General features: G+C 37.5%; 1 protein-coding gene across 1 annotated transcript; it reads right to left on the minus strand.

Annotated features, from left to right (window-relative positions):
- Positions 1-1,288: 1,288 nt before the first annotated feature.
- LOC129774644 (tetratricopeptide repeat protein 19 homolog, mitochondrial) lies at positions 1,289-2,732 on the minus strand. Its single transcript, XM_055778461.1, has 2 exons — positions 1,683-2,732; positions 1,289-1,626 (listed from the first exon to the last, which is right to left on the minus strand). Exons 1-2 carry the CDS (start codon positions 2,499-2,501, stop codon positions 1,378-1,380), a joined length of 1,068 nt encoding a protein of 355 aa, XP_055634436.1. The 5' UTR covers positions 2,502-2,732; the 3' UTR covers positions 1,289-1,377.
- Between the last annotated feature and the right edge of the window lie 8,822 nt (positions 2,733-11,554).

Below are 11,554 nucleotides of genomic sequence, written 5' to 3' on the forward strand. Positions count from 1 at the left end.
ATGAAAAACATTTTTGTTTGCAGGTGGTACAAAAGTCTCATACGAAAATTGTTAATGAATAAAACTCTATATCATGATGCAAAAAGCAGTGTTGGAATTGTTTAGCCATATGGTTGAATGAAAGTCAGAAACACGTGTTTCAAGTAATCAAATAACATGATGTGAAACTTTTCATTCAAAATTTAGAATTTAAAAACCGGCTTCGTATCTTCTACTCTGATAGAGATTACACTAACGAGTTTGGGAATCAAATTATTGCTCTAATTTTAAGTTGCCATCAGATGTCGACACCATGCCACTGTCATCGCGAATTCGGCGCAAGCAGTTTAGAACAAATGTTAGCGTTTAGTACAACGATGCTAATGACGCAACGCATTATTGTGTTCGATTAAATGGAAACACACATATTTAAAATGAAGTGTCAACGCACAATTGTCGCAACGCGACGCATAACGCGGCATTCTGGTCCCACCTTTACAAGTCTAAATCGCCTCCAATGCGACACCGAGTGGTACCACGCCATATCGAATTAGATGTAACTTACTGTATTCGCAATGCCCATTTTCCCAGACTTCTTGGTTTTGAAGTCTGTGTTAGGGAACAACGCAACGTTCACGTTTCTGAATTGAAACATGGTAAATGTTAAGATTCTATAGTAAGTTTTTTTCTTGTGTTCAATTTTGTGAGAAAAAAAAATACCAGAAATGGTTTTGAATCAACAAAATCTATAAGTTTGTTAGATTTTATGAACAAAATGCCGTTATTTTGCACGCTTTTTATATGTTTGAGTAGTTTATGTGTACGATGAAAAAAAATCTGGCGCAACTGTAGCATATGTCAAACCATGTTGGGCATCGACCGAGTAAAAGCAAGGTGTCTCTATATATACCTTTATACAAGCGCTTTGAGTAAAAGCTAACGGAGCAATTGTCATGATTTTTCGAGTTGTTTGATTTGCTTGTTGCATATCTTCAGAGAATTATTTTGTTTTGGTTTGCGTCCCTGATTTTTCCTTCGGGAAACGCTTTAAAAAAGCTTAAATATGTGCAATTTGCCACACATGAAGTTCGAGCAAAAACTAAGATCATCTTGATTTACAAAATACGAATTTTTGCTCGGTGTGATAGTGATAAGGGTTGTATAGACTTCAAACACAAAATAGGGCCCATTATATTTTTCAGTAGTTTCAAGTTATTTTACGAGCTTGCAGCATTTGTTTTTGAAAGTCAGAAAATTCATTCGACAAGGACCATTTCTCTTGGTATGGTAGATGAAAACATAAATGATATCCATCAATAAATTTTTCTTTATAATAAAATTTCAAATGAGTAATTCAATACTTATTAACAATATCAGCAATCAATTAGAATTGCTAATTTACTTTTTCATTGCCTTTATCTGTTCCAGACAGTAGTTGGCTTGTATCACAGTTTCTTCATGTTTATGCTGTTTGCCGTACTTCCAAGCGAACGAACAGAACTCGGCCGCCTGTTTCAGCAATCCCTGCTGGAGATACAACAAACCCAAGTTTGCTCGGAATACTCCCGCTTCAGTGAGCTCTGGTAGCTGGGCAGCAAGTGAAATCGCTTCCTTGAGATAGGATTCGGCTGATGTGTAATCTTCCAGCTGGAAAATGAAACTATTAATGCAATTCAAAATTGAATTCAAATTCTGATACCTACATTCGAACACGCCACGCTAAGATTGTTTAATATCGTCAGTCCTTCTTCCGTTAGGTTGCCGTGAATCTGTGTGTATGCATCGTAGGCTTGCCGGAAACAGTTGCGAGCCTCTGCGAACCTTTTCGCTTCCATCAGCATTTGCGCATACCAGTTCTTTGTGATACCCCAAAGCTCCAGAATTTCCTTATCCTCGCCAACTTTTCTCAGGCTGTCCTCTAGCTTCGCTATCGTCCACTCGAAACCCTGCATCGCTTTGTCCAAGTGACCCTGAAGTTGCGCTATGTGCGCTATCTTCGAGCTAATATGCAGTATTTTGATATGATCTTCCACGAAGCCATCGGCAAATAACCGTTGCATGACGTTTGTGAACAGTTTCTCCGCTTTGGCGTATTCACCCACTTCCATCGCCAGATTTGCCATGATGTCGTAAATATACGTAATTCCGTCTTTGCTCTGCAGGTTTTGGGCCATTTTCAGGGCGACATGTAACAACTGTTCTGCCTTTTTGTATTCTTCTCTCTGGATGTTGAGAATGGATAACTTAATGGTTCTGATGAGTTCATTTTCCGGCGTATCTTCCTCGTCTTTTTTACTAAACCATGACAGGAAGGAACTTGCTGCAAGAAATGGTATTAATTTATGGTCTCTTCTTTGATTATCTCGGTCATTTTCATCGCGGTTGCGATTTCTCGATTGCTCATCTTTATAGAGTTGAGTTTTGGGCAGAAAAAATTCGCCACTCACACGAGGATGATTGATTGATATAAAACTCCTCCTAGATATCGTGTTTACGGAACTGATGCAGACCTTTCGTAGCATTTTGTTATGTGATTTTCAACTTGGACGACAGAATCTATACAACAAAAAGATTGTTTTGGATAATGGCATCGAGCTTCGTGTTCTCTGGGCGTGAAGCAAAAGTGATAATGGATTTTCAGGTGGAATAAATATGCTTTTCAAAGAAAAATTATGAATGAAAATTAATTCTTCCGTGTCAAGTACGCATTTTATGCAATAAAGTATAACGTTTCCTACAAGCTTGAGCACGACTTTGAGCAAAAATTGCGTTTGATAATGGTTTTGTATTATAATAATGAGATTCTAGTAGAAATATGAGGAAATTCATAATTAAATTATTGAATGAGGATCGAAGCTACGTGTTATAATTATTTTAAGAACACTAAATAATATTTTTTATTCATAATTTAAACAATTTAAAACAGCTTTTGGGCTTGCTATTCTGATAGTGTTACTATGACTCACTTCAACTCAAAACTTTGATAGATGTCGACACTCGTTATCGCAAATGGTAAACAAATTTGGTTTCGACCAGGGGTTAGACATCAATTGAATATAGGCTACCCAAAGTCAAAATCAATATGGCGTCGTTTGTTTATCAACATACCATTTGCGAGGATTGAAATCGTTGAAATCGCGGAAATTGCGCTGCTTTATTTCTAACTGCATAAGCGATTTTCATATTTCGGTTTCACATGGAGGTGTTCAGATTCAACATGGAGTTTAAAGTTAGCCACTATTTAACTATATAACCGGACCGTGTTGTAAACAACAGTAATTGTCAGAACCAAAATGTCAGTAAACCGCAGCAATATTGGATACATTGGCAATATGAGGGATTTGACGTTTTAGTCATACCCCTGGTTTCGACATTCTGACAGTTCTATTTTTAATGGATGTGTTGCTAAATGCATAGGTTTTGGTGCACAAACAGTTGGCATCTCAAATTAAATTTCAATTGATAGAGGAGATGCACAGTGGGTAAAAATCAAATACTATAAATTGCACCATATAGACAGAATATCTGTAACGATCATTATCTATAGCTAGCTGAGCCGGCAAACGTTGTTCTGCCATATACGTTGTCTCTAGTGATTATACTATCCCATTCCTACCATCCTGTACCTTTTCGAACGACACGTATTTCCCATCATTTGCTGCAACGTACCTTCACCCAGTCTTGAGCTGGTTTATACCCCTAGCAAATGATGAATTCCCAAGCTGCTGAAATACTCCGTAAGGAAGTTCATGATCTCCTACTTAGATCTGAATCCCCTATTCTTTATACGGTTGTGCATAGATCTAAAATCCGGATTTTTTAGCGTTACGTACTTTGTGCACGACTCCTAAGAGCATCCCCACCAGTTGTTAAATTCGGCTGCTAAACACAATTAGGCACCCCTTCACCATAACTTGGCAAGCACACCAGGAGTCGCCCTTCGGGCGAATAAAATAACTACGCACCCCCAAAGTAGCTGCCGGTTCATAATTTTGGCGACCTAGTAGTTACTTCATCGCAAGGTTGCTATTTGCATCAAAAGTCAAAATTTTGTTTTGATTCTCTCCGTTCTGCATTGGTTGTGATTAAGTTGTTTTATAAAATAATAATTTTTGCTTTTCTTTTTACGACGCGTGAGTTTCTGAGCAAATAAGTGAGCAAATAATTATAACAATAAAAAAATATCCTCGTTTGACAACCACTGGTGTGAAAAAGAAAGTAGTAAAATGCCAACCATGATAGCAACGACCGTACGAAAATGGGTTGCTATTCAAAACAGCAACGATTAAAGTTGTTGAATTGCCAACGCTTATAGCAACCAATCGGTAGGGACGCTCTAAGGTAAACGATTTTGTTTGATTTTGACTGGTTTGTTCAGTCGAAAATATGATCATGATTTGCCCACTTTTTTGAATGCTCTAATTCAGCGCTCCTGTGTCAAATAAGGTATTCGAATGTTTCAAAACATATAAATGAAATTGTCTTCTTCATGATTTACAGTAGTTTTATAGTATATTTTTACGGAATCACATGTTTTAAAGGATTATAAAATACATCTACTATTTGTGTCAATGCGCTCCTCATTCGAGCCAACTTTTAATCGAACACCAGATGATTATTTGGTACGTATTCAGACATTTTCATACTTACAAATATTGTAAAAATCATGCTTGCACACCATTTGTTTCAGATTTACATAGCTAAACCATTGTAGCATTATCCTAAATCTAATATCCTTTCCCACGCATGTTTCATCTCATTTCACACTTAGTGAAATTCAATTATCCAATTTCCCAAACCCTCGTTAAACCACAAGTCATAAAGTATTAGTCACCCGCTTTACGACCGACGGAATAACATTCAAATATAAATAAAACACGAGACTTGTAGCAACATGTGCAAGTATCCGATGTTATGTTTATGACCCACTTAAGCCACGCTTGCTCAAGCAAAGCGGAAGGCTAAAACCCACAACATCTTTTACCATTTGTCTGTCCTCAGTCTATCTCTTTCCATTTTTCTCTTCAGGCGAGATGCTCCGCCCAGTAATAGCAATAAGGAATGTTTGTGTAGAGTTTAAGTGAATGAATGTAAACTAGTATTTAAGAGTGATGTTTGTACAAATGAACAGTCGTTGAATATACGTGATACATGGTGCACGCCGGGAGAACCACGTTACCGTTTTCAATTATCCGAACTTTTCCTCCCGCGTTTATTACATGCGGGATTTATTACATGGCGACCAAGTGACACCGGGCCGCAGATGAACATGAACACAGCATAAGTGACAAGTGAGCGGCAGAGTGAGAGAAGAGACTTTAAATTTGTGTACACACGGAGGTGCACCCCCGTCCGAAGTGCCTGAGTCCATGCACCGAAGTTGCAGACCGGCGGACGAATTTGTGCAAAGAAAAGAAATGTGTGTATTGTCATAATAGGTGACCGCAGCAGCCGTGCAACAGCACGAGTTAAAAAAAAAAAAACAAACTAGTGTTGCGAACAAGTGTTCACCACAAAACAAGTGACCGCAGCAGCTGTGCAACAGCATGCGAAACAAAAAAATGATACTAGTGCCTTTTTATCAAACTCTGCGAGTGCTGACAAGTGTGCAGAAATCAACAATGAAAGCAGTAACACAAGTGTGCAAAAATCAACAGTGAAAGCAGTAACACAATTGTGCAGAAAACAACAGTGAAAGCAGTAACACAAGTGTGCGCGACCATCGGGCAAAGCAGGCAATGTGAAACCAGCCAACCAGAGGAAACCAGCCAGCCAGAGGGAACCAACCAGCCAGAGGGAACCAGCCAGCCGAAGAGGACCGGAATGAACACGAGCCAACTAGCCGACAAGCAGTTAGCGTGAGTCAAACAAAAATATATATAAGGCGAGTTACAGAAAGTCTAGAATAAAAGGAATCATTTAAATTATTTCGATCTGCTGAAGATCAGAGAATATTTTTTTTTTGATATTACAAAACAATGTGTCCCATCAAACCGTATATGCAACAATGTGAATTAACAGACCCAGATAGGATGATTAAATGTTGTTATGAGGAATAAACCACCATTCAGTTTTTGTTAGAATTTAGCACAAGCTCGACAAAAATCGATTCACCCAATTAACGGGCAATAATTTTTTTTTATGTGTTTAGAAAATACTAAAATGGGTTTATTCAACTCGAAAAAAGTTCAAAACTCGGGTGACCCACAGGTCAATATATTAAATCACTTAGAGAACCATAGTGATAGACACGACTCGCAAGAGATCATTCTTTATATTATATTAATAATAGTCGCAACACAAATGATAATAAAAATATTTAAAGCATACAAATCATGCACACATAAAGAAGCGCTGAAAGCAGCGCGCACCATTAGTAGCCTACAAAATGCATAAATAAAAATTAACAGATGGCACAAGAAGCAGAAGTTGCAGCGGCAAAAATTAAGGAGCAAATTGAAAAACTAAATACCCTTGATAAAATAGTACAACAAGACAGCGTCCAGAAATTAAGGAAAAATACACTCGCTCAGAAGGCAAAAGAAGGAGAACTAATTTATAAAGAGATAAAACTAATAGCACAACCTTACACAACAGGCGAGTTCTCATTAGAATTTGTGAAATTTATCGTAGACGCTAGGAAAATATATAAAAATATTATCAGCTGCTTAGAAATAGCAGAAGAAACCAAAATGAGTAACTTTGATTATAAAGAAGCCTCAGCCATGGTGCCCATCTACGATGGTTCACCAGAAGGCTTAGATAGATTCATTAGCTCTGCGGAACTCCTTTCCGACATAACGCCAAGTGCTAACAAAGCAATGGCATATAAATTTTTATTAACGAGATTGGATAAAAAAGCCAGAAGGGCCATAACCGGTAGCACCGATACCACAACATTGCTTAAAAATCTAAGAATATCTTGCAAATCTAACGCTAGCACTGATAATGTACTAGCCAAATTAAAAGGGTTGAAATTAAAACCAATTGACGAATTATGCAAAGAGGTCGAAGAACTGACCGAACAGTTAATCGACCTCCACATTAAAGAAGAAACTACACCGCAACGCGCAGCAAAACTTGCTTGCCAAGCGGGCGTGGATGCCCTCATAGAAGGTATTCAAAACAACGATATAAAAACAATTTTACGCGCAGGGACCTTCACCACAGTCGCGGACGCGATCGAGAAGGTCAACAAATATAAAACGTTAACAAATAAACCAACTACGGTGTTGGCATATCATACACACCGTCCAATGCAAAACCGCCAAACACAATATCAACAACCCAGATTTAACAACAGAGGCAGACCGACAAATTTCACACACCGTGGTCGCGGAATGTATCATAACAACCGCTTCCACAATAATAACAACAATTTTCACTCGCGAACAAATTTCAGGGTCAATCAAAATAGAGGCAACGGTCGAAACTTCACTAACCAGTCACAGCGATATATTGGCTTGGCGGAAAACTTAGGAAATCCGACGGCGGACCTCCGCGCCGACACGGAAACGAACATGGAGGAAAACCAATTTTGAAAATTTTTAATTACAATATAACTTGTTCTATGTTTGTGACAGTAAAGCTACGCATGTGCTCAAAACCATGTACATTAATTCTAGATACTGGAGCTGACATATCGATTATAAAAAGAAACTCAATTTACAGCACAATGGTAGACATCAATAATAATTGTATAATCAGCGGCGTAACAGAAGGAAAAATAAAAACGATCGGCAAAACAAAAACCACTGTTATTATTGACAATAATCAAATTCCAATAGAATTTCAAGTTGTGGCAGATGAATTCCCCATTAAAGCTGACGGCATTCTGGGCCGAGATTTTCTAACAAAATACAAATGTAACATTTGCTTAAATTCATGGTTGTTATCTTTTCTCTATAATAATAACACTTTAGAACTACCAATTCAAGACAACTGGGACGATCATTTCGTCATACCACCCAGATGTCAAATCATTAAAGAAATTAAAATACCAAAGCTAGTTAAAGATTCAGTTGTAATATCGCAAGAGATTAAACCAGGCGTATTTTGTGCAAATTCCATTATTAGCCCTAACAAACAATTTATAAAAATTATCAATACTAACACAACTGAAACAATCATCCCCAAAAATTTCCAACCCTCAACGTCACCACTCGAAAATTTTACAATTAAACACACCAACTATAACATAAAAGAAAATAACACTGAACGCATAAACAAATTAATTAAAGAACTCAATCTCAAAAATACTCCACCAGAAGCTAAAGAAAAACTCTTAAACCTTTGCAAAAACTATAACGAAATATTCGCACTAGAAGGAGATTATCTCACCTTCAATAACTTTTACAAACAAAACATTGCACTAAACGATCCAAACCCCGTTTACATTAAAAACTATCGCACCCCAGAAGCACAAATTTCAGAAATCAACAACCAAATAACAGCAATGCTAGAAAATAAAATTATTCAACATTCAACTTCCCCATATAACTCTCCCATACTTTTAGTACCAAAAAAATCAGATACACAAGATAAAAAATGGAGATTAGTAATAGACTTCCGTCAACTTAATAAAAAAATAACACCAGATAAATTTCCACTCCCAAGGATAGATGAAATTCTTGATCAATTAGGAAGAGCCAAATTTTTCACAACCTTGGACCTTATGTCAGGCTTTCATCAAATAGAACTTGATGAAAATTCAAAAAAATTTACAGCCTTCTCCACTTCAAACGGGCACTATGAATTCAACAGACTACCATTCGGTCTAAACATTTCACCAAACAGCTTCCAAAGAATGATGACTATAGCACTCAGCGGTTTACCGCCAGAGTGTGCCTTCCTTTACATCGATGACATCATTGTCGTAGGATGTTCTATTAATCACCATGTAAATAATCTAGAAAAAGTCTTCAGACAGTTGCATAAATTCAGGCTGAAACTAAACCCCAGAAAGTGTTCATTTTTCAGACCTGATGTTACTTATTTAGGACACAATATTTCCGCATCTGGTATTCAGCCAGATAAATCGAAATTCTCGGTCGTTTTAAACTACCCAACGCCTACCACATCCGACGATGTACGCCGATTCGTTGCCTTCTGTAATTACTATAGAAGATTTATTAAAAACTTTGCAGAAACTGCACACCCATTGAACAAGTTACTTAGAAAAAATGTCACTTTTGATTGGAAACCAGAATGTCAAAAGGCATTCGAAACACTGAAATCAGCACTACTATCACCAAAAATTTTGCAATTCCCAGATTTTACCAAGGAATTTACATTAATAACCGACGCATCAAAAATTGCGTGCGGCGCAATTTTAGCCCAAAGTCACGACGGTACCGAATTACCAGTGGCTTACGCCAGCAAAGCCTTCACGAAAGGTGAAGCAAACAAATCAACCATAGAACAAGAATTAACTGCCATTCACTGGGCAATAACTTATTTCAGACCATACTTATATGGAAGAAAATTTACAGTGAAAACTGACCACAGACCACTCGTGTACCTCTTTTCTATGAAAAATCCATCTTCAAAGTTAACCAGAATGAGACTGGATTTAGAAGAATTTAATTTTGACGTGCAATACGTGCAAGGAAAATCAAATGTTACAGCTGACGCACTATCACGAATAGTAATAGACTCCGAGTCTCTAAAATCAATAAACGTCCTTGCAGTTCAAACTAGAGCGATGACTAGAAAAACAGAACAAATAAATCAGAATGACCATGAAAAATTAAACATCAACAATGCACTCAGACACAATGAGCCTGATCAACTCAAAGTGTACGAGGCAGTTGAGCCAACTGAATGGGAAAACTTACCCAAACTTCAATGCGGACGCGCATTCGAAGATAATGAAACCGCTAGCGAGATTGACAATAATAATATAAAATGCGCAATTACAAATAAAACAGGATTCAAAGAAAGAATGTCGACAAATATTAAAATTACAAACAATGCTAAAGAGACCTTAGGGAATCTAGTACACACAGTAGAAAATATGGCCAAAAAATTACGAATTAGCACAATAGCTCTAGCGCTATCCAGTGTTATATTCCAATTATGCAGCGTACAACTCTTCAAGAAGACGTGTAACGACTCGCTCAAAGATTTGCAAATTATACTCTACTCACCCAAGCGTGAAATAAAGAATCAAGATGAAAAATTGAGAATCCTGGAAAACTACCATAATTCACCAATAGGCGGACATATAGGAACCAACCGTCTTTACAAGAAATTAAGTAGACTCTATTATTGGAACAAAATGAAATCGGAAATTGCTGAATTTGTAAAGAATTGCATATCATGCAGACAGAATAAACACACATCAACTACTAACGAAAACTACGTACAAACTAAAACACCCCAAAAACCATTTGACTGCATATCTATGGACACCATCGGACCATTTAACAGGTCAGATTCTGGAAATAGATACGCAGTAACTATTCAATGCAATTTATCAAAATATATAATTATTAAAGCAATACCTGATAAGCAAGCATCTACAGTAGCAAAAGCTTTCATCGAACATTGCATTCTCGTTTTCGGTACCCCCTCAATCGTACAAACGGATCAGGGAACCGAATACAAGAACGAATTATTCGAGAACATCTCTAAGCTATTGCAGATCAGACAAAATTTCTCAACGCCATACCATCCTCAATCTATCGGAGGTCTGGAAAGGAATCACCGTTGTTTGAACGAATATGTAAGACAGTTCGTCAACTCATCACAAAGTGACTGGGACGACTGGCTGCCCTACTATGCATTCTGTTACAACACGACTCCTCACACAGATTTTCACTATACACCTTTTGAACTTATATTTGGCAAAAACGTAACACTACCCTTCAGCATAACAAACCAATCTAACCAATCTAATAACTAATAAACCAATTAATTAACGCATTTGCATGAACGCATGAACTCAATTCTGATCATGAGTTGTCCAATTCAATAATGTTATTTTGTCCACATGGTATCTGTTCACGCAACGCGTAATTTATGGACGAGCCAAACCGCTCGAATAGATCTAGATAGCATACTCTTTCTAACGTATCATTCTTATCAGCCCATCGCAGCATCCGGTTGTGATCTGCCGATCTTTATCATTTTTTTTAACATTGTTCTATTTTGTTTCCCACTCATCTTCCCGCTTTGCGTTATAAAACTGATATGAATAGGCAAATCGGTCTTAGTCTACATTGTAAATTCGAAAATACAACAACTATCCATCACTCCAAATATTGGTCTATTATACTCGAAGAAGGATAAAGTTGTGTCGTTCCAATCTCCTAATCAAAAGCACTGATTCCCAAAGTCCGAAAGGTGATCGCGGTAACAGTATCTATGGCAACCGCTTGGCGCGCTGCAGTTTGTTCATTGTGTCCTTCGCGCATAGCAGAAATAAAGTTTCTCTGTGTTGAGTGTGTTGAGGGCAGGGCTCTGCATAGTCATAGTCAACTGGGAATAGTCAGCTGACTATCTGACTGACTATATCCGTATTCAGTTAGCAATGACTTTTGGCTTCTTCACGCAGTTTCTCCGCCAAAACGAC

The sequence above is a fragment of the Toxorhynchites rutilus genome, chromosome 3, assembly GCF_029784135.1.
Source record: "Toxorhynchites rutilus septentrionalis strain SRP chromosome 3, ASM2978413v1, whole genome shotgun sequence".
NCBI classification, from domain to species: domain Eukaryota; kingdom Metazoa; phylum Arthropoda; class Insecta; order Diptera; family Culicidae; genus Toxorhynchites; species Toxorhynchites rutilus.

Coding starts and splice junctions, on each gene's coding strand:
- LOC129774644 (XM_055778461.1), bottom strand. CDS start 2,501: ATGCTACGAAAGGTCTGCATCAGTTCCGTAAACACGATATCTAGGAGG. Junction 1,627..1,682: donor TTAGCGTGGCGTGTTCGAAT/GTAGGTATCAGA, acceptor TTCATTTTCCAG/CTGGAAGATTACACATCAGC.